Raw genomic sequence first — 24014 nt, forward strand, 5'->3', positions numbered from 1 at the left:
TAATTTTTATCTCATATTTTGGGAGTTTTTAATCACATAATTATGACTTTTTATCTCAATTCTGACACGAGACAGGCTTAATTAACCGATTAATCATTTTGAGTCATTTTTTAATTTAAAATTGTCATAATTCTCTGATTTCGGCTTCCTAAATGTGAATATTTTCTGGGTTTTTTGCTCCTCTCTGACAATAAACTCAGACAATGGTGAACATGTTAAGAAGTCTTGTTTTGTTCACAACTCATCAATTAATTGGGAAAATTATCAAGCTTTTAATCGATGATGAAACTAATCATTAATTGCAGTCTGAAAAACACTATATTAGGTGAAGCAATTTCAAAATATTTTATGTTGAAGTAACCCAAAAGATACTGACATTACTGACCACATTTTTAACAGGTGACTGTATCAGAATACATTTTTTAAGTAACAATCTCAAACCTGGTTCGAGTTATGGATTCAGTTTCCCTGCATAATGAGAGAAGCTCATTATCACTCTTAACTACATGTACAAAGATCTCTTTGTTTTAAGTTAAGCGTCACCTTGTTTTTGACCTGTATGATTTTCTGACTGCTCACTTGTTGCCTCAGCTGACCTGTTTTTGACGATGTCGCCGCATTCACAGTTCAGAGCAGCTCCCTCTGTGAGTACACTGTTATCATAAGCAATAAAACTGATCAGCCATGATGAGGAAATAAAGCTTAATTTGTAATAAACCATATATTTTCAGAAGGGCAAGTTTCTGAAATTTCTGCACAATAAAATGCAAATCAGGGAGTGTTTGCCTCAACGATCCTCCATGTGAATTTAGTGGAGACGTGACAGGCTTACATAATGCCTCGAGCAGCAGTATCTCTGCCACATCATCAGTGCTTTCCACTTAACATGCCATTTGTGTGTTTGTTGTTTTATGAATTAATAACACCCTGTGGTGTTTTTATCATCTGCTACTGTATGATGATAGAGAGGGAGGTGACATGCAACAATTTGTGTTCATCAAGACTTGAAACTGTGGCTGTTGCCCTCACACAACCCCGACACCTCTGATCTTTTTATTCTTTGTTTCTCAGGCTTGCTGGTGGAATAGAAGCATGTAAAAGTGGTGGTAGTATTATATGAAAGCATATAGAGAAGCAGAAATACACAATGAGACATCAAGGTGGATCAGAAGAATCTGTTTTAGTGAGGTTACTGCACAGCGGTACAGTTGGTGGGTGTAGTTGGATAAAAAGAAAACAGTTCCTAGATGAAACTGAGTCAAGCTGTTGAGTAAGTGTCAACTGAATTGTCCAATATAGATGGCTATATTCTTTAATCTACAAAAGTGTAGATGTTTGGAAACTTGACTACTGATGGGCACTAATGAAACCACCACCAACTGTATATTAATAACTTGAAAGGGGAACTGACTTGACTTTGTCTGAGTGAAGTCTCAGCCAAATACCCTGACAAGTTCACTCAATTCTGTTCAAAAGGGTTAGCTTAATCTACTAGAATTAAATAACAACACACACAAAAGACAATGAGTGTCCTTGCTAGCCAGAGTGGCTAACAAGACCACATGGACACAGAAGACAATGAGTGCCTTTGCTGGCTGGCAGAACTAGTAAAGCACATGGAGGCGCCCAAACAAGTGCCCTTGCCAACCATGGACGTTAACAAGGCTCATGAAACACAAAGACAAGTGACTTTACTAGCTGAGAACACTAGCAAAGCACATGACATACAACACAACACTACAAGCAGTCTAACCTGCCACTGCAGGACTAGACTGCAGACTTGCAGACCTCAGTCTGCTGAATGTTCTACTAGGCCCTGACTGGCTGCACTCTCCAGGCTTTTAACACCCAGGTCCTGATTGCAGAGTGGCTGCACCTGCTGTCAATCACTGCAACCTGCAAAGGGGAGGAGGGGCAGAACCTGGACAGAGGAGAGCTCAACAACACATACACACTGTGGTACACAACATTACAGTTACAATTTGCCTGTAATCAGTGATATAATCCAACTCTCACAATATTAAAGTAATGTAACTTGATTACTCTCTTGCTATTACTTATTACTTTTGAATTACCTAAATATATAAAATATGGTGCAACCTAGGCTTATATAGTGTTTTTTGGACTGCAAGTAACAATATTTCCATCACTGATTAATTGGTTGATTATTTTCTCAATTACTCAATCTATTGTTTGGTTCATGAAAATGGTTAAAAAAATGTCCTCAGATGTCTTGATTTGTCCACATTTCAAATATTTTCTATTTACAGTTGGAGAGGAGTAAAGGAACTAGAAAATGTTCACATTTAAGAAGCTGAAGTCAGAGAATTTTAACTTTTTTAAATTAAAAAACAATCAATTAATTAATCCTGTCATAATCTTGTCAGTTGAAAATTAGGCCCGAACATGAGATGACATCCTCAAATGTCTTGTTTTGTAATTTAATTAGAAGAAATAGGATAACAAGATGAAAAAGACATGACAAGATAAAAAAGACGAAAACCCTGTAACTGAAAAAAAACACCCAAGACACATGAAAGACTTGAACATAAAAGTATATAAAATATCAGATCACTGAGAAGCAATTTTGTCTGTTCAACTCTGTTGACAACTTCAGACAGTTACTCTGTGGCCTCCATGCAAAAACAGGGGTTCCCGAACACTGCACACTTCCGTGTACTCAGGCAGGACCTGACCTTGATCTTGAGCCTTTTGGACGAGGCAGTGATGGTGGCCAACTCCTGCAGCTTCTTGCAGGTTGTCATTACACTGGGCCAGTTTGAACAGAGGGACCCAGAACCTCTTGCCATCTCAAACCTTGTTGACCCCTCTGGTGTTAGAGCTCTGTCAGTCCACCTAGCCTGCACTCTCAAGTCCATGGATCCAAGACTCCATATCATGTTCTCCAGGTTTGGCTTGCAAGACCTCGTGGGAGTGAGGGGGAACTTCTTCACATGCCTGGGTATGCATGAGGCATGTAATTTCCAATCTAACCTTGATTGAAATGAGATGGATGTCAGCAAGACTCTTCTGTCACTACTGGGTAAGGAAGGATTCCTGACATTCCTGCAGCTATACACTGACTTGCCCCACTGCCAAATGACCCTGCCTTACAATCATCCTGTCTCAGGCTCAATTGTCACGTGTGGACTGTCCCACCCAAAGACTCTCGTGTCTCTGGTGTGCCAGTACATAAGCCACATGGGGGACCTGCAGGAAAGGCTGGTGGTACAACTTTGCTGTAAGCTCAAGCAGGTCAGGAGGTTCGAAGGGGGTAATGTGCCCATTAATGTAGACCCAAAAGAACATTTTAACGAAGGGGACATAAGGGCTCTCCTGCAGACAAATCTGCTCCTTGTGCCATTTAAGGACACAGACAGTGGGGAAGGTCTGCTGTCCACACTGCGCTTTGTCCTGGACTACATAACTGGCACTCTGGAAAGGGCCTATCAGTCCTGCCAGGGAGTTGGAAAGTTTGATGAGGCTTGGAGAACATTTCAATGTGAGCTGGCACTTGAGGAGCTTTTCTATGGCCGAACCTTGTCACGCACTATGGGGCAAGCTTGGGAACTTGCTCTGTCAGTGAGAAGAGCCTGACCCACCGAAGGGGCTTCCTGGGCCTATCCCCCCCTGCCACCTGGCAGACTGACAGGATCGATGACAGTTGAGACACTATGCAATGGTCTGGCCAAGACACAGAGCTTCCCCGTCCCTCACACTTTCCAGCGCGCCCGTGAGCTTGTGGAGATGGAAGGCAAGGATGTGGAAGCCTGTTCACTGGCAGGCTTCAAGCGTTTGGTCTTTTCTCTGCCCTGAAATTCAGAGACCTTAAAGGCACAAAGCAGGTATGGTGGAACTTCAGGGATTACTTGCAGGTCCAACCAGTGCCTAAAGGTCTGCACAGAGGTTGAGCGGTGGGGTCTGGCCTACTCGAGGTCCCTTGAAAAGTACAGGGACCATGGCATGCCGATGCGGATTTTGTGGACTACAACCACTTGAAACAACTCCTGAACAAAATTAGCCTCCACAGAATTTCCCAGGCCCAGCTACAGAAGCTCCAGATATTGGACAAGTTCACCCTCCCAAAAGTCTTCAGTGTGCTCATTTGGAAACTGCACCCTGACATTCCCTACAGGCTAACTCCGAGACAAATCTCAAGCCTGAAGCCCCCAGAAAAAGACCAGGACCATGAAGAGTGCCCTCAGCCTGAGGAAGATGTGCAAGAGGTTGCGAAGCAGGATGACCTGCACCCACCTGCCCGGTCAGTGACAATGTCCCTGCCCTTCATTTTCAAGAAGCACTGGACGAAGCAGGAGGAGACTCAGACACAGACCAGAAACCGCCTGACAAAGAAGCGTACAGTCTTTACCTGATAAAGTGTCAGGAAAACAAAGTACCTGTCAGGAAACAAGCGTAAGTGAAGTGTCTAAGGCTCCTGCTAGCACCAGATGGCACAAAACAGTAAGGTGGTACTTGGAGAGCTCCATACCTTCTGAAATGGTATGCATTGTAAAAAGACACTGACATAAAGAATGTAACAAGACAGGAGAGGCTCGACCGTGGAGAAAAAGTGAGGTTCAGTTAGCTTTACACAGAAACAGGTGGTAGAAATGTCCTTTAGATGACGACTTTTTACCCTCATACTATAAGGAAATTTCTAAGCCTGTATTTTTTCACTTTTACTTGAGTAAATAAGTTGTATTTTTACTTCTACTTTTGCCAAACTCTTTTTTTACACAAGTATCTGTACTTCTACTTGAGTACAGAACCTCTGCTGCCATGTAATGACTCCCCTGTCATTCATGGCAGTTTTGTTGCTGAGTCGAAGGGACAAATGGAGACAGGTTTGTGAGAGGCAGGTGTTAACACAGGGGAAGGAATCTGAGTAAGAGAGATGTGGACAGCCAGAGAAATAAAAAGACAGGGGAAGGGAAGTAGTGGGAGAAAGTAGGAGACAGAGGAGAGATGTGATGACGGGATGGAGACCGTGAGAGAGATGAAGGGTGTAGTTACCGGCGGTGGGGGCCTCGGTGGGGTAAGGTACGTGGTATTGTGGCACGCTGTAATCAAGTCCTCTCCCGGCCTGACAGCTCGGCACTTGTTTACAGAGGACTTTAATTTCCCTGACAGTCCTTTCCCTCCACCCATCACTCCATCTCCCCCCCTCTCCCGCACCCTGCCTCGCTTTCTGTCTTCATTCCTCTCCCTCAGTCACCTCGGTGTCGCCTCGCTCCGTCTCTTTGTCTCACCCCTGTCACTCAAAGCCTTAGCCCAGTTCGTACTGGCAACGACAAGTTATCGTGGGGCCCGCTCGGCTGCGAGGGCGCTCCATTTTCTTCGGCAGCGATCCATTTGTTTTATCATCATTCATTTTTGTCTATTTACACAGGCCTGAGGGGAAGGAATTGCTGGAGCATTTGGGCAATGTTGTGTGTGATTTCCTGAACTTAGCCTGGGGATAGAATCTCTGCAGAGCCAATTTTCAGTCTGAACTTGTTGCTACTGTTACTGCACCAAAGTGGATGGTAATTTATGTACGTCTGCCTTTTCATCTCCACTCTTATACCAAACACCCACCTTCTGAGAGGAAAAAAAAGTGCCAAATTGCCATTGACAAATAATCCCATTTATAAATCATATGGAGTAGACTGTGAATTGGATATTTTCCTCTGGAAAAAGGGTGCATATATATATGGAGTAAACATAAGTGTAATCTATGGGGACATCCTTGTTTAAGGCTCTTATCCATAAAAATGCATAAAAACTGTCTTTTAACGCCCACGTTGAACTTTACATCTTTATTTGGTTTCTGAGAATATTTTAAAGAGAAAATTTCCTTGAGGCACAGAAAATACTGAGTAGAATGTAGTATGAAGGAATGAGTGAGGAACAGAAAAACAGAAGACTTAACAAAATCAAATTATTTAAAGAGACAGTTCAACCCAACATCCATTGTAGTGCTATTTATCCATCTAGATATTCTTGGTGTGAGTGGCAGAGTTTTGCCATAGGCACTCAGCTTGTGGTGCTCAAAGCACCAAAAAATACATGTGAAAAATTCCAAACCCTTTCCAAAAATCATGACCCGGTTACTCAAGATAATTCACAAACCTTGTTGTGAGCGGTTTCTAGCAGAAATAAAGTAGTTCCAGTAGATTCTAAAGTAGTTCTGGTAGATTCTACTGCAGAAGGAAAGTAGCTCCAGCATATTTTTGGTGCTTTGAGCACCACAAGCTGAGCACCTTCTAGTTCCATTATGTTGGAGACAAGGCAGACATCTCTATGGCTGATACTTCCAAAACTCGACCAAAATAATCTAAATTAATGAGTAGCACTACAGGCCAGAGGAAAAATATATATTCTTGATTTTGGGGTGAACTGTCCTTTTAACCAAAGAAATTAAGTCAAATACAATGCACATTGTTACATACTATATGTCAGGGGCGGAAGTAATGAATTACAAATACTCAAATTACTGTAATTAAATAGTTATTAAGGGTACTTTTACTTTTATGAGTAGATTTTCAAGTATTTTATTCATACTAATGTATGCATTGCAAGATGTCAGTTACTTTTAAAATCATAGTTGAGTATTGAGTACAATTTGACTTAACATCCAATAGCCAATAAGGTGACCTGATTACAAGCAGGCCAATGAAAACACAGACATACAAACAAAAAACAAAACAAAATGGTGTGGCAGCACACGTTTGGAGTAGATTTTAAAAAAAGAGCAGAGGCGGTGAGCATTTCCTGTGTCTGACCCGTAAAGTTAGCAATTTAAATGTACCAACTTTACAGGTAAAACACTGCACCTGTGTATATTTTTTCCCTCCACTTTATTAGTTTTAAAATTTGGAAAAAAGAACATTAGGTGCAAAAGTGCAGGAAAAACAGTGCACCTTTGTAACCCATGACTAGAATGGCTCATTTTTATAAACACAGTATTGCAATTAACTTTTTTTCCACTCAGTTTAACTCAGGCTGTTAAAGCAGAGAAAACTTAGGAGTCAAACTTTTTAAAATAATAAGTGTTCTTGTGCTTAGCAGCAGATATAACCAGGGGCTAATTAGCGGATTAATAAAACAGTGATCACAGATTAAATAGTGTAAACATCCATAAACTTAGAATGTTAGCATGTTATTTAAATAAAATCACAATGGTATATCTTTTCTCATATTTTAATTCATCAGAGGTCTGGATGGAGGTCGTTAAAGGGCCAGATTTGGCCCACGGGCCACCAATTGAACAGGCCTGCTGTATAAATCCTTTTTATGCATGCATTTGTTGTGACATAATGAAAATTAAAAAGCTAAGCACTTGTTTTCTGGATGACATGAATTTTCTGTGCCACATAAAAGAGGTGCATTACATTCCAATAGCAGCATAGACTAAGCAGTGTCATTAGTTTTCATGAGGAGGTGCAGGGGCGGCTTTGATTGAGTGAGATTGTTTTATAATAATTTGGACTTGATGATACAGAGGCCCTGAGGGGCAAGACAGAAAAAATATATTCTGGTGATCCAATTTTCTCAGTCTGATTGATGCTGTAAAACAAGAAAAAAAAAAAGTTGGGAAAACTAATTATTTCAAGGCTACTGCCTTCACTAGATTTTAAGTTTTGGATCAAATTCAAACTCTTTAGTTTTGAAATAAAGTTTTGCCAGCCAATAATCTTTTGTTGAGATGATTTACTTTTCTTTCTTAGACAAACCTTAATCTTTGAGTTTTAGAAACCACCAAATAATTGTATTTTTTAAAATTTGTTCACAGTGAGCTGTGGACATGATTCGTCATTATTTGGTTGCTGCAATTTAAAGTATAACCAATATTCACTTTCACTTCAATGAGTTTACTCAACAATATTTGAAATACAGTTTTTTGTGTTTGTAAAACGCAAAGTTCGATTTGGGCTTAAAACTCAAAAATCTATTGAATTTTGAAGAAACTGAAGTTTTCTCAACTCTGTGTTTACACACAATTATTTTCTCTCCTGTGTTTATAACTTAAGAAAAGGTTTTTTCTGCCATGTTCAATCTTCTACTTTTAAAACTTTTAAACTTTTTTTCACCTGTGAAAACTAAAGAGAAAATATGAAGTCTATTCGGGCCAGTCATACGGGAAAAAATGAGAGGAAGGAGTTTTTTTTATTTTGTATTTTGAGAATGAAGTTGATATGTCAGGAATAAATTCAAAATGTCTAGAGTAAAGTCAAACCTTCAGGCATAAGAAAAAATAAATAAAAGTTGTTTCTTTCACCTTTATTCTCAAAATGCAACAAAAAAAACTTCCTCCTCTGATTTTTTTTTTATTTTTATTTTTTTTTATGTCAGTTCCATTTTATTTTTGACATTTCAACTTTTCCAAAAGTTTTGTCAGGATGATTTGTAAACTATTTGTGGCTGTAATATTCAGCACTCAACTCAAACATGCACCAATACCCTGTGTTGTAAATGGGACCAAAAGCATTTTAGCCACAATGAAACTAAAACTTGAAAATTGCTGTATATCCAATTTCATTATTGTGTTTTCTGTGTCCCCCTCTGCAGGCCTGTTGGGTTTTGGTTGAGCAGGGCTCAGTCTCTGCTCTACTGCAACGAGCACGGAGTGCTGGGCTCCTTCTCCGAGGAGGTGAAGAGCTGTATCTGCCCTGTGGAGCAGCCCACCTGCCAGGGAGTCATTCCCTGCATCGTGGGCACCTCATCGACCTCCTGCTCCTCCTGTGCAACTGACAACGCAACCCGCTGCGGAGCCTGTCACCACGGCAACCTCCTCCATCTCGGTTCCTGCCGGCCCAGCATTGCCGCATCCCTGGACCATTATCTGAACTTGGACTTGGACATGCCTGATGCCGAGGTTCTCAGAGTGTCTTATATATGCATTCCATTGGTTCTCAAACCTCTGCGGACCAAATAGCTCAGTAATCTAAATGTTTGTATTGTAGGTCTCCACAGATGCTACAGTGCTGCAAAAAAAAAAAAAAAAAAATCAACATTCTCTGATAGAAACAAAAAACATGGCTTTGTATATTGGCTCTGTAGTAAGTAATTATGTAAATTGAACATATTTATCTCTTTAATTTCTCCCAGGCTCAGACTCAAAACATACTTAACATGCAAAGGTATGCGCACAAGTTAATAATAAAGCAATGGGCATGTAAAACATCAGTGAGAAAAGTGATTTGAGTCAAGCAAAATGTTCAATAGAAGGGAGTTTCAAATACAGACCTGGGTCAGAATTGATTTTACTGTGTTTGCAATCTGAGCTGAGAAGCTCCTTGCAAAGACATTTAATTTTTATTTTTTAGATTTTTTTGCTTTAACAGCATGTCATGTTTAGCCTAATTAATGAGCCTCTCGACAACGTTTAAGCCACACATAAAGTCAGTTTACTCTTTATGACGATTACTTATCCTCTAGAGGAGCTTTGGTAAAAGTCATCATCATGTAAAAACTCGGGGGTATGAGGGTAGCAGCAGGTTGGGCTGGGTTTCAACAAAAACTTTTAAACAGTGTTTGGTTTTGGGTTTGGTTCGGTCACATCAGCTTTCTGTTCAGTGCTGGGGTTTGCTATATACATAACTCATGAGCACAACACATGGGTTATTTTAGTGGTTGGATTATCTAACAACCGTTACAGTTAAGTTCAAAAGTTCATGAAGATGAAAACTTGACAACTGTCAATGATAACAAATTTTATTATAAGCATTTAGGCTATAACTGCTGATGGCATTGCTTACTGTGTGTGTGTTAAAACAATCTACCTATAACCTTCATAAGACAATGCTTTTTGGGGCACCTCAATAGCTTGCATGGTACTAAACAAATGATGCACATTGGGCTACTACTCTCTTGAGCTTGGGTCAAGTTCGGACAGAACTATACGCCCCAAGCTGTAGTCTAGAAATAATACATGGACAATGGTATCGTCCATCAGCCCAACCCTAATACATCATTGATGTGCTGACAGTTATCAACGATAGAGCTCTCTACTATTATAAAATTATGATTTAAAAGCCCTCTGTATTTGAGTCAGTGTATCCCCTCAGAGTTGCTACAAGGCAGGAGTTGTTGGCAAAATTCTGTTATTGACATGTGGGAGAGAAAATAAAAAGAACTTGTTACTGCTGGTCATTGCACTTAGGTCAACTCAAGAGACTCAGAAGAGAAATACCGCTGCCACCACTGTAACTGTTGGCCGCTTTTAGTATTTTTCCAACACAACAATATCATCATCCATCCCAATGTTTCACTGTGGACAATGTCATATGCTAATTAGGTAGAAATCGCTCAAACCTAAACATATATTGTTTGAGAACCAGTTATATGTAAGTTATATGTCTATTATTATCTGTCTACCTGTAAGTGTGAGTGTGATCTCACAGTTTATTAATTCCTCTTTAGGTGAAGTACCTGCTTCAGCGACTGGACAGCAGAATAGAGGTCCACGCCATCTACATAAGCAATGACGTTCGCCTGGGAAGTTGGTTCAATCCTGCCTGGAGGAAGAGGATGTTGCTGACGCTCAAGAGTAACAAAAACAAGTCCAATCTCATCCACATGCTGATGGGCATTTCTTTCCAGATATGCTCGACTAAGAATTCAACACTGGAGCCTGTGCCTGCGATTTATGTGAATCCTTTCGGAGGAAGTCACTCCGAGAGCTGGTTCATGCCAGTGAACCAGCCTGACTTCCCCGACTGGGAGAGAACTCGACTGGACGCTGTCGTCACGGCACAGTGTTACAACTGGACACTGTCTCTGGGCAGCAAATGGAAGTCCTTCTTTGAAACAGTGCACATCTACCTGAGAAGTCGCATAGTCACAGATGATCCAACAGTGAATGAAACTCTCTTCTATGAACCGCTGGACTTGGATGACCAGACGTCCAACCTGGGGTACATGAAGATCAACACGCTCAAAGTGTTTGGCTACAGCATGCACTTTGACCCCGAGGGCATTAAGGATCTGATTCTGCAGCTGGACTACCCCTACACACAGGGCACACAGGATGCTGCCTTCCTCATGTTGTTGGAGATGAGAGACCGGATTAACCGGCTGTCTCCACCAGCGCCGCAGCCACTTGACCTGTTCTCTTGTCTGCTGCGCCACCGGCTTAAGCTGTCGGCTGGAGAGGTGGCACGCATCAAGGACTCTCTGCAGATCTTCAACTCGAAACTTCCCAATGCTTCTCCTGAACCTGAGCTGGCCCAGCTGTGCAGCTAGCTAGCTTAGCGCACAAGTCAGGTTCAGGGGCACACACAGAAAGTGGAGTTGCTACTTCAGGGACAACCCTAGACTGAGCAGGGGAGGTCTGACCAAGTTCTTGGACCCTAATCGTCTGGATTAATAGAACACCCAACTCTAAAGGCTGCAGACTGCTGGGCTTTTCTTATGGTCACTCTTGGCTAGATTTCTGGTGTCACATTTTTATTGTAGGTTGCTACCAGAGCCGTTTGCCGAACAGTAGAGTCTTGTGGACTTTTGGGAAAATAGCTGACACTTGGACTGTCTTTCAGAGGATATACTGTACTAGCCTAGAGGCTTACTTTTGCTATTACTGCCCTGCTTTTGGCAAACTGTACGACTGGACGAAGCTAAAAGACTCTCATACACAGTGATTTGGAACCTCAGAGAGCCGATGTCATCAAGTATACCTAAGACCTCTGCCTTGCAAAGATAGAGGTGATTTTGATATGTAAAGAGGAACTCTTACGGGGTCTTCAAAAATGAGTTAATGGAAGAGGATTTCCCCTTTTCTAACCCTATTTTCTTTGGCTACAGAACAATCTCGCGGGAAGGGGAAATGGGATAATATTATATATGTGGTGAATGAGTTGTTATGTTATGCTTAACAGTTTAAAATTTGATAATCCTGAACCCTGTTACTGTCTTTGAATATTTCTTTTTAATCCCTGCCTTCCATTTTATCTGGCATTTGAAAACTTGTAAGTATCTATGCTTAACATCCGAGTGAGAAGCCTGTTAGTGATGTTCTGTCCTTGGTGGTGTGTCTATACCAAAAGAAGGTGAACACATCGGCAAACTGAATGGCAAAATATCTTCAATGTTGAGTTATATATTTTTTTCCAGCTGAAAATCATAAAGAAATCTCCTGATGTGGTAACAAAAAGGTCTGCGGATATAGCGCTGTAAATAATGCTCCATCTAACCCCAGGTGTGGACAAGTGCACATTGCTTTTTAGATAACCGAGTGCAAAGACCAAAAAAATGTTTATAACAAAACAAACTCATGCCTTATATGGAGAGTCAATGTTAAGATAAGAAGCACATTTAGTTTCTGTGTTTGATTTCCCAGCGAAGGCTATATTGCTTTTTATATTTCAATATTTCTACCAAGACAGAACAACAGACACATTCTCCAGTGGTAATGTAGCTTTCCATGTAAATGCCAGTCACGCATTCTGCAGTTTTGATTTGGTGTTGTGAAACTTTGAGTCACTAATCACAGTGCACACAGGTACTTGCATACTGTAATTGTTCTGCAAATCCTTATACAAACTCTCAGTAACACATAGAACCTGGTTGATTTCATTATGGTTTTTAAAAGGTTTTAATGGTTTGGTTTAGTCTCAGGTCAATGATTTTTTTTTTTTCTTTTACAAGTGGGTCCAATATGAGCTGCCAGTTACCACGACGACTGGAGTTACAAGGTTTCTGCGGTGCAGTGGTGGTACTCTTGAGAGCTGCAAACCTACCAGGATGATACTTGATTTGATTCTACATTTACTTCACTAATTTCGCACTGAAAGTCAGTAAACCTTGTATGTCATTTTCAGCAGTTCTTCTGTGCTCAGCTTGCTTAAGTAAAAACAAAGTGGTTTATCTATTTGGGATCCTTTTCCTTGTTTCTCACTGTTATAACATGTGTACTATGAAATCACATATTGATAGATACAGTATTATAGACAACCGGTTCTCATTCCCTTGGTCAGTGTCCCTATGCTTCAAACTATGACACTGTAGGTACCCCTCTAGCATACATTCTTGAAACCCCCCTCCAGCATTATGTTTAGATGCTCATGTAATGTAGTATAAAGAGAGAGAAATACTGTGTATGGAGGAGGATGGGTGGATGGATGTGTCAAATAAACCCAACACTTTCATTTAAGAGACCAAGGTTTTGTTCATCGTTAAATCAAAAGTTAATATTGACTTCTTTTTAAGTTACATAATATAGTGTACATAAATTATGTAATGTATGTAAGTTATGTTACTTACATTAACTTGCGTGAGTTATGTTACATACATGAACTTACGTAAGTTACATGCTTATTTTGACCCCAAACCATGAGCTGAAAACAAAAGTCTGAAACCTAAAGTCAGTGATACACGTTATGTTACGTACATTAACTTGTGTGAGTTACATTACGTACATGAACTTACATATTGTATATTTTTTTAACCCTCATCTTGATCTGAACCCAAAAGTCAACATAACCCTTGTAAGTAATGTATGAATGATACAAGCTACATATGTAAACTTATACAAACTACATATGTGATCTAACACAACAAGATACTTATTTTAACCCAAATCATGAACCTAACCAAGTAGTTTCTGTGCCTTTCTTTTAGAAGCCTACCCTGACACTAGGCGGGTACCTACAACATCATAGTTTGAGGCACAGAGCCGCTGACTAACGTGCCGTATTTGATGAGTTGGCAATGAGAATGGGCTGTCTGGATACAAGGTCAGATTTACTGAGATAATGGTGCAGGTGGAGGGGGGAGATGGTGTTGTTACGAATGATTTTTCACTAAAATATTGAGGCAAATGCAGCCAAATGCTTATTGTAAAAAATCTAACCAGTTTCAAATGTGTTGTGACTTCACGGTTTATTAAACGTCAAGGTCAAATTCAAGTTTAATGAACACAAAATCCAAAAGTTGGCAATTGGTCTCGCCTATTACACTCTTTGGTTTCATCACTGGCAGACTGCTGTGCTGTCAGACAGCTGTCACTTCCATACAGAAAAACACAAATCCCTGCACTGATCTGCACTGTCATTTAAATTACAACTGAGGGTAATAGTTATTTTCCACAATGTGTTGTGTTACCAAGAATCGTCATTTTAGTTTTCAGGGAATTTTAGTGCATTTTCATGCACAAATGTATGAAAAAATGTGCTTTTTTCTCAAAAATAGAAGTAGAACTTTGATCAGAAAGTGCAAAATTTAGGCAAATTAACATTGTTTCCAAATCCTACAACATTTCAAACTTTTCTTTTTGCCTCAAGGACAGTACTGATTAAGTCACATTCATTTGCTTGTTTATTAGGTCTACCTAGCTAAACTAATGCATTAATTTCACAGACTGTAGTTTGTGGTGCTGTTGAATTGTATTGTGTTTTACAGACCATAAAGTTGAATCAACACCTTTCTTAAACAGAAGGTGGGATTTATTGCAGGACTGTTGAAGTAGACTACATGGTGTGCCTAATAAACTTGTTTATTTCACAGAGTGTATTTCACAATTAACTCTCCCTATTTACAACAGACAATATGAAGCAGAGTCATAGACAGACATTTTGAGGGTTCAAATTATTCTTAAAAAGTGCATCCAAGTGTGTAGTCCTCACGCCACCTCCTAATGTTGTGCATACTTCATAAAAGCTTTGCTTTTAAACTTGCTCTGGGTCTTGGGAAATAATGGGAGTTTAATAGCAGAAACATATCTGGTTTGCAGAATAATGAACAGACACTGTTTTGGGTTTTGGACTCCGTCTCAAGCCCGTTCTGACTTGGTTTCATCTGAGGGAGGGTTCACACCAGCGTTTCCCCTATTCTGGTCCTCAGAGCTCACTGCCCTGGGTATTGTATTTTAAGGTCTCCGTTAAGGTTGTCCCAACTCTGGGAAACAGCATGTAACCTTAAGGGAGACCTTAAAATATAACTTACGACGTACGTAGCGCTACAAAGGCTCTGGGAAACGGGTCCTGCATGTTCTAGATGTTTCCTTTCTCCAACACACCTGATTCAGGTGAACAGCTCGTCATGAAGCCTCTGCCTGATCGCCTGAAGCCTGATAACGAGCTGATCATCTGAATCAGGTGTGTTGGAGCAGGGAAACATCTAGAACATACAGGGCAGTGAGCTCTGAGGACCAGGATAGGGGAAACGCTGCACACCTTAAGGTCTGGTTCCTGAATCAAAACAATGCAAGGATGAGAGTGTTTAAATTTTCCAACTGCTCTGGTTTTTGTTCACAAAGACAAATTTCCAACAGTACAGAAATTGCAAACACAAGTCATGTGAAATTATTGGTATCATCAATAATCAAATTAACATTAACTTGCATAAGCTATGCTACATATGTGAACTTACTAATGAACATGCTTATTTTAACCCAAACTGTGATCTGAAACCAAAAGTTAATTGACTTCTTACCTTATGTATCTGTACTTATATAAGTTACATTAGTTACATGAACTTATTAACTAACTTACTTACTTACTTATTTTAGCCCAAACCATGATCTTTTCCTTAGACTAACCAAGTACTTTTTGTTCCTTTTTTTGAAAGTCTACCCAAACATATTTTTGTATGGCCGCCTACATAAGTTATGTAATGTACTTAACTCACGTTAATTTATATAAGTTACATTATGTACATAAACACACAGCTAACACGGTTTTTTTAACCTGCACTGTGATCCCAAAGGTTTGAGACCAAAAGTCAACACTGACTTCTTTTAAACTCAATTAACATAACATGTATGTAATGTGCGTAAGTTTCATTACGTACATTAATTTATGTAAGTTCATGCATGTAACCTAACTTACATAACATACGCATTCTAACCCAAACCATGATCTTGTCCTGGACCTAGCCAAGTAGAGTTTGTGCTTTTCTTTTGAAAGTCCACCCAGACATCGCATATTTTTTTCTTTTTATGGCTAACTTCACCACAGAGCAAAACCAATGAAACAAAGCATCATGGTTTGAAACAGGTGGTAGAAATGTCCTTTGTCTCTTTACTCAGTCGGAATGACCAATAATCAGACAAAAGACAGAAGGCAACAAAACCTCTGAATTTCTACCTGGGTATTGTACATCATGGAGCACCATCAGGTTCTGGTTCATGTTGGTGTTGATTTGAAGCGCAAATCAGCAGATTTTAGAGGACTGTACATATGAATGTGTGTTTTTTAAAAGACAAAAAAAAATTAGGCCACTGTCCAAACTCATGAGACACAGACTATTGTTCTTCTTAGAGCCCCATACACACCACTTCAATATGCAGAGAACTGCAATGCTTGACAGGCCTGCGGTGCCCTAGTTACAGTTGCTAATCTGTGATTGGACAGATGCTGTGTGCAGGACAAGCTTAGAGAGGGGTCAACTGGTGGTCAAGCTGGCGTGGAGGCACCGGTGGATAGTGACTGATGTCCCGTCTCTTGTCCTCATGTCTTTGAGACCCCCCAGTTGGTATTTGGGACAGTCCTTAGCAATAAACCTGATTCTGATTCTGACACCACACATCTGGGCCAGAATGCATCACATCTACAACTGAAAAAAATATTGCAAAAGCCCCAGTAAAGCTGGCCATCGGTACGGCGCCATTAAACGGGTGCATAAACTTCCAATTACCCTCGGCCCCTCATAATAAGACGAATGTCCTCTAATATACGGAGTGCAGTGGTTTTTGTAAGATGAAAAGCCAATTTCCTGGGTTGTCAGGGAGCAAACAAGAAGCAAACGCACACTGTCACATTACATCAGGCTGCTGGTTTATCTGCTGGAAAAGGAAGAAGGGAAACGAAGAGACACAGGAAGAGTGACAGAGACAGGGAGGCGGGGAGACACTGCGCCACATCGACCAACTTGAGCGGCCTGGATTTTTTTTTTTCTTTTTTTTTTTTGTTCCTCGCCCATAATGAGGTGGGGAAGGAGTCGCTCTGCATCGGGTTAATAAACAGTTATTCATCTTCAGCATGGCACCCAGGAAACAGGAGTGGGTTTGCCCTTGGGCTAATCTTCAGGCCTGTGGAAGACAGCCAATCCATCAGAGCACTATTTAGACTGCGTACCACAAACTTCGCGGACCTCCCAAAGAAGCGAGGAGAAAATGAGAGCGTGATTGAGGAGGGAATAGATGACATAGAGGGAGAGATGGAGGGAAGATAAGGTTGAGAGAAAGTGGGAGGGAGAGAAAAGGTGAGAGGGGTTGGGCCGCTAGTCTTGAAGTGATTTATGATGTTTAGAAAGTCAGACTGTTTGAATTAATGAGGTAGAATTGGTGAAATCGACTGGCACGTGTGTGTGCGTGCGCACACTGTGCTCGTGTACCTGCAGGTCATTTGACAGAGTCATCCATAACGGTGTAGATTTTGGGGTTCGAAATTACTTTCAAATTACATTATTACCAATGTATCCAGAGGAATGATTCATGTTTGTGAAAGGGAGACGGACGCTGGAATGCAAAGTTAGGCGCTTGTTTGACCTTGAGGCAGAGGCAAACTGAGTTGTTCTCATAAGGTGGTTGATTATAACTGTATCAACAGCGGCATCACGGCTGACAAATCTGAAATTCAGGTCTTATACGGCTCGTCAGTTTCACACGACAGCTTGCAGAAAAACACAAAAATAATTGATTCCTCATATTGCTTTCCAAGACTCACTTGGCAAACTCATTCATTACCTCCGACCAAGAATAGACAAGGTCACATTACAAATTCACTGGGGTTGCGGCAGACTTTTTTTTCTTTGTCAGCATTTTGAAGACATACTGCAATGAAAAATTGCTTGTTAGTCCTGACAACATTGCATATCATAACTTCCATCCTGCCTTCTGTTTAACCAGACATGGTAAGATGAATCAAACCAACACCGTTCTTCCTTTATAATGGCATATTTTTACCCTTTTTCCTCCGTAAAATATACTACAACAAAGGAGTAAGACGAGTAAGACTATCAAGGTCAGACACAAGGGGGGAAAATGAAACAAGAGCTTCGTTTTAATTTCATTTTACATTTAAATAGAAAATAAAGTTGAAATGACAAAAATTAAGTAGAACTGTCAAGACTAAAGGTGAATTTTCAGTTTTAGCGCCGGGCTAGAAGTAGAAATAGTAAATCAGAGGAGTTTTTTTGTGTGTGTGTTTTGAGAATAAAGTCAAAATGTCAACAAGTAATCAGAAAATTTTAAGTTTTAGTGCTAGGCACAGTCAAACTTCAAAATTAGATCAGAGGAGGACCATTCTTTTCTTTTTTTTAAACTTTTTTTTTTTTTTTTTTTTTTTTCCCCAAAATGTTGAGAATTAAGTAGAAATTTTGACACCACAGCCAAACTTTCAGTTTTGGTGCTGGGCATAAGAAAAAGTAAGATCAGGGGAGGATCTTTTTGTTTTCATGCATTTTGAGAATAAAATTGAAATGTTGAGAAATATGTAGAAATGTCAAGACTAAAGCCATACTTTCAGGTTTAGTGCCAGGCATAAGAAAGAGGAGATCAGAATGCTTTGAATGCAAAGTTGGTTTCTTGTTTGTTTGACCTTGACGCAGAGGCAAACTGAGTTGTTCTCATAAGGTGGTTGATTATAACTGTATCAACAGCTGCATCACGGCTGACAAATCTAAAATTCAGGTCTTACATGGCTCATCAGTTTCACACGACAGCTTGCAGAAAAATACAAAAATAACTGATTCCTCATATTGCTTTCCAAGACTCACTTGGCAAACTCATTCATTACCTCCGACCAAGAATAGACAACGTCACATTACAAATTCTCTAGGCTTGCGGCAGACTTTTTTTTTCTTTGTCAGCATTTTTAAAAACAAACTACAATGAAAACTGTGTATTAGCCCTGATGATAATACATGCCCTAACTTCCATCCTGAATTCTGTTTAACAAAACATAGTAAAATAAATCATACCTACTGAAGAGAAACTGAAATTAAGGATGAAGTTAAACTTTCTTATGCCAGGTATAAGAAAAAAATGGATTTTTTTGAAGTTGAAATGCTAAAAGTACAAAATGTCTACACTAAAGACACTTTCAGGCATGAGAAAAAAATAGAACAGAGGAGGATTTGTTTGTCACTTTTTTCTTTTTTTTTGGCTTTATTCTCAAAATACTAAAAAAAAAAAAAAACGCCTCATCCTCTGATTGTTATTCCTTTTTCTTGGTTCTAATACACTTCCGTCGACCTGAGTACCAACAGCACAAGTTTCACTTTATGACAAACTAAAAACAATATAAACTAAATAAAAGGGCAGCTCTCAAAACAAAAGTATGATAGGATGAAAAATATTTAGACTTATTTAACCTGATTAGCAAATTAGTGTCTCAGCTGTCCATCTCCAAATCAGGAGGTTGATTTAGCTGCTTCAGTTGCCAGTGTTAGCTAATGCTTGTGGTTCTTGTTCTTGGTTCTGTTGCAGTCCACTAGGAGAACCCAAATGCACAACACAGACTCAAAAGCAGAGTGACAAAAAGGGGTTTTATTGTAATAATAATAATAATGAGTGTGGCTGTAGGGGAAAAATCCAGGGGAAGGAGGCTGAGGGGAGTGTGCTGATAGCAGGGGAGCAAACAAGGTAGGAGGGGTTTGGCTGGCTGGAAGCATGGCAGAAGGACAGACAGACAGGAAGGTAGGTGGTCGTCCTATGACAGTGGGAAAAAACAGGGTAAGAATCTACAAAAACTACACTAGCAAAAACAAGGTAAACTTCTTATTTCAAAAACGGCCTGGCGCCTGACTGTACTACAGTGGTAGACACAACGATGTGGCGAGGAGTGGCTGCAGGGCTGATTACTGGCTGGATCTCAGGTGAGCAGCAGGGAGCAGGTGAGTAGCATGGAAGCAACCAGGAACCCAGGAGACTGAGGGAGTGTCCACGCCCACAGCACAAGGAAAACCACAAAGAAACTAGTGACACGGCCACGGCCGTGACAAGTTCATGTTCATCTACTAACATCTTTTACATAGCACAACTGAAATTTCGACAAAAAGTGCCAACAAGTGTAGTAAATAGGACAACGCATTTCAGCCCGTGGCTTTCGTCAAAGTCATCATGAAACACATTACAAACAACATTTCAGTAGGTCAGGTATGAAGCAGGAAAAAAAACCCAAAAAGTAATTATATATATATGTATAGATAGATAGATAGATAGATAGATAGATAGATAGATAGATAGATAGATAGATAGATCAGCCAATATGACACCCATGAAGATGGGTTTGGAGAGGTACAAAGTTTGTAGCTTTAACCCAAAACATGGCGACTCAATATGACAGTGGGAAAAGCAGCAAGACATATCATAAAACACATTGCACATTGATCTAACAATTAAGGCGTTTTACACACTGCAAGTGTTGCTGGAGTTTTCACTTTTTAGCCATTTTTTCCCATCTCTATGTGCCGTGGAAGTGGGTGAAATTGTGCCAGAAAGCCCTACTCTGCCTCATGAAGTGGCAACAACACAGTTGAGACAAACCACAGGAAGAGTCAAGCTAACACATCGACAAAATAAAAAGGTAGGTAAAACTCTTCATCAACAAGAGCTGCATCTGAATGTAACATGCGCCTTACTTTTATTCGGCTTGCTTTTCTTTATGAAGGCTCTGGGTGGGAACAAGAGCTAGATTACAAGCTGCTTAAAGGGACAGTTCCCCCGAAAGAAGGCAGACATCTCTACAGTCGATATCTAGAAAACTCTTCAACTCACACCAAAAAAAAAAAAAAAAAAAAACAAGATATAAAAAAAGCACAACAGGCCAGGGGACAATACATAGTTTTGATTGTGAGGTGAACCATCCCTTTAAATAAATTGATTGTTTAATATTGTGTTGCCAAACCTCTACAGTCAAACAGACAGTGCTGTTGTCACAGTGCTAAGGCCTGCTGTCTTCTCTTCAGCAGTGGAAACAAATACTGGGTTGAGGTGACTGACTTAGACAAGAAAATTTCACTTTTTGTCACAACAAACTCCTTGTTTACCTCATTTTTATGCAAAAACATATCATTTAATCTGGTGGAGGCTGGAATGGATGTGATTGAAACACACAGACATATTTTAATGGTCAACATGTATGTATAAGCTGTGACTCAGTCATTGTTTATGGAGGTTTTACTCATTATTTCTCAAGGCAACAGTTGCTAAGCGCAAAAAAAGTGGTTATGTGTTTATTTGCCAACAAAACGATGTCCAGAAAGTGGGTGTTTTTTTCAAAGTGGTTGCAAATCATTATAGGCAGCTGTGATATGTGTACGGTGCATATAAACATTCAGTAAGCCTCTTTTTGTCTGACCACTGCACCTAACTAAAGTAAGTTGTTTGTGTTTGACAATAAATGAGTGAGCAGCAGTGCCAGACGCAGTGCAAGTTGACAACATCCCTTCAGTCTTTCTATCCAGAGACGTGAGAAACACACTTGGACATTAACATCTGTCATCAGGGTTAGGACGGTCACTTTAAAAAATGTATGCCAATACAATTTTTTATTATTTTATTATATTTTTACCCATTTAAGTGTAGTCAATAACCTAATCCAAGTGTCACAATATTGAAGTAAAGTAACTTGATCACTCTGTAACTTTTGGATTAGCTCTAATGTTTAGTGTAGTGGTTGATCAGTGTAGCTATCAGTTAGTCTGTGTAGCTAACATTAGCAGTTGATCTCTGTAGCTAATGTAAGCAGGTCTGTGGAGCTAAAGCAGGCAGTTGGTCTGTGTTGCTAATGTTAGCAGTTGTTGTGTGTGGCTAACATTAGTGGTTGGTCTGTGCAGATAAAGTTAGCGATTGGTCTGTGTAGCTAAAATAGGCAGATGGTCTATGTAGCCAACAGTAGCACTTAGTCTGTGTAGCTAAAGTTAGTGGCTGGTCTGTGTAGGTAATGTTAACAGTTGGTGTGTGCAGTTAAAGTTTGCAAAAAAACACTTTTAAATTAAACTGATTCTAAGTGGCACTTCTGATGGTTATGTCACCACTGACTAGACAAAATTGTGTGTACGGAGTGCTTCTCTTTTGTATTCCTAGAAGCAAGTCAACAGCACTTCTGCAATGTGACACTGGTGACTAATAGCCCACAGCAGAAGTAAACTTTGAGCAGTAAATGTAGTATGCAAGGGCGTAGGAATGAGTTTAACATTGGGGGGACACATATCGGAAACCTGATAGATCCATAAATAGTTTGAGCAGAAATATGTCATGAATTAAATACACTGCAAAACATTCACAAAATGCTATGTGATGTTTTAGTTTCTTTTTTCAAATGTTTCCTGGAAAAATAGTGTTGTGCACACATATATTAATGCATGTATAATATATGTATGTATATGTTTTATGATCTTAAGACGTGGGCAAACCAGCCAGAAAAAAACTCTTCTCCCTCTTCTTCTTGAACAAAATGGTTTGAGTCTTCAAAGCATAATGATTATGTCATTCCAGGGCTGTACAGTTCCTTTATCAGGTGGCAGCACTGATACTTACAAGCTAAATATTTCAGTAGCAAAAAGACAAATTTAGTAGCACACACACAGGTGCACAGTTTAACATGTTTTATTGGTCAAAATCCATTTGATATTGGTCAAAAATGCATTTACTTACATTTATTTACTCATACACTGTCAACTCTGTTTACAGCATAACCTAACCCTTACAGTAAAAGTTTTCACTAATTTATTTTAAGCCCTCACCTCAGGCCCTGCTCCTAAACATACAAAATGACTTCAGAGATGCATGTCTATGGTTCAGCTCCTGAGCATAAAGGTGGACCATTAAAAAATAAAAAAATAAATAAATAAACGGGAAAAAATCCACTTACTGGTCACTGTGGAGCAGCATTTCACCATATAAATGTGCAGAAATAATGAAATAATTTTTGAAAATGTATCTTTAAAAAATCAACTTGACATCAGTCCTCACCTGTTCTCCTTTCTGGATCTATTATAATCAATAATATGATTTTCAAACCTTACCTCACACTCTGAAGCTCCACCTGGCTCTCCTATCTCTTCCCTGAACGTATCACACTTCTTCTCATATAAAATTGTTTATGTTTAAAAAGTAATAACGGGCTAATATATATTTCACTAATCAATTTAGGACCTCACCTGAGCTTCCTCAGTCTCTCCACCTTTCATTGCTTCAACTCTCTCACTACTCTCTGTACTATCATTCTCCTGATGAGACATTATCGCACATAATATCTAATATAATGTTTATACATGGTCGAGTATGATTAGGTGTTGTCTTTGTGTTGTGTAACTGTTACTCACACTGATGTTACTCTTTTTAAAAAAACAAAGTAAGTCCTGCTGCTTTTCTTTGATGGTGACATTGTGCTGAAATGAGATGACAAATCATTTTGGCGAGCATTGATGTTACTTAGGAACACTGACAAAGTTTGCAGTTAAATAATGGACGAGTGACCATCCCAGGATTAAGATGACTTCACTCAAAAGATATGGTTTCTAAATATGAATGTAAACTAACAACAAGATGTTATAAATAAGCCATATTCATGACAACGTTCCCTACAGACCGCTTTACCTTGTTCAAAAGAGTTTCAGTCACCAGACCGTCTGCTGTCTCCTGCTTCCCAAACACTCAGAGCAGGTGAGGGAGGAGGCAGGACAGTGACATGACGCTGTGTTGCGCTTTCAAATATTTTTATCCTCCGCGGTATAATTTTTGGGTGGGACAAATGCACCTGTCTCCAATATTGGAGGGGACACGTCCCCCCCATCACCCCCAGTTCCTACAACTGTGGTAGTATGTATGCTCTGTAGTTTCAGAACCTTGTCACCTCTGTTGACTGTAGTCATCAGAAACACAATACTGTTTTTTTTGTCAAGCCAACCTGTTTACGGTATGTTTTCCTGTCTATTAACACTGACAAAAACTGATGTGCCTCAGTGTTTCGTCAGGCTAATGAAAATCCTTGATCCTTGAATGCATTTTTTGAGAGAGCAGTTTCTTTTCCACAAACATTTGTGCTTCATTTACTTCTGTTTACGTGTTTATCTTGCAGTTGCCAGCA

The 24014-nt window shown here is 39.8% G+C and overlaps 1 protein-coding gene and 1 pseudogene across 1 annotated transcript in view; both read left to right on the plus strand.

Annotated features, from left to right (window-relative positions):
- Positions 1-12850, plus strand: part of brinp2 (bone morphogenetic protein/retinoic acid inducible neural-specific 2) — a 345188-nt gene extending 332338 nt beyond the window's left edge. Inside the window, exons 8-9 of the mRNA XM_084732412.1 lie at positions 8551-8857; positions 10405-12850. Of these exons, the coding sequence (XP_084588538.1) occupies positions 8551-8857; positions 10405-11226 (1129 nt within the window). The 3' untranslated portion in view covers positions 11227-12850. The remainder of the gene's footprint in view (positions 1-8550; positions 8858-10404) is intronic.
- Positions 2638-4373, plus strand: LOC146318279 (uncharacterized; annotated as a pseudogene).
- Positions 12851-24014: the final 11164 nt, after the last annotated feature.

This window comes from Lutjanus erythropterus, chromosome 12, assembly GCF_056507025.1.
Source record: "Lutjanus erythropterus isolate fLutEry1 chromosome 12, fLutEry1.hap2, whole genome shotgun sequence".
NCBI lineage: Eukaryota > Metazoa > Chordata > Actinopteri > Lutjaniformes > Lutjanidae > Lutjanus > Lutjanus erythropterus.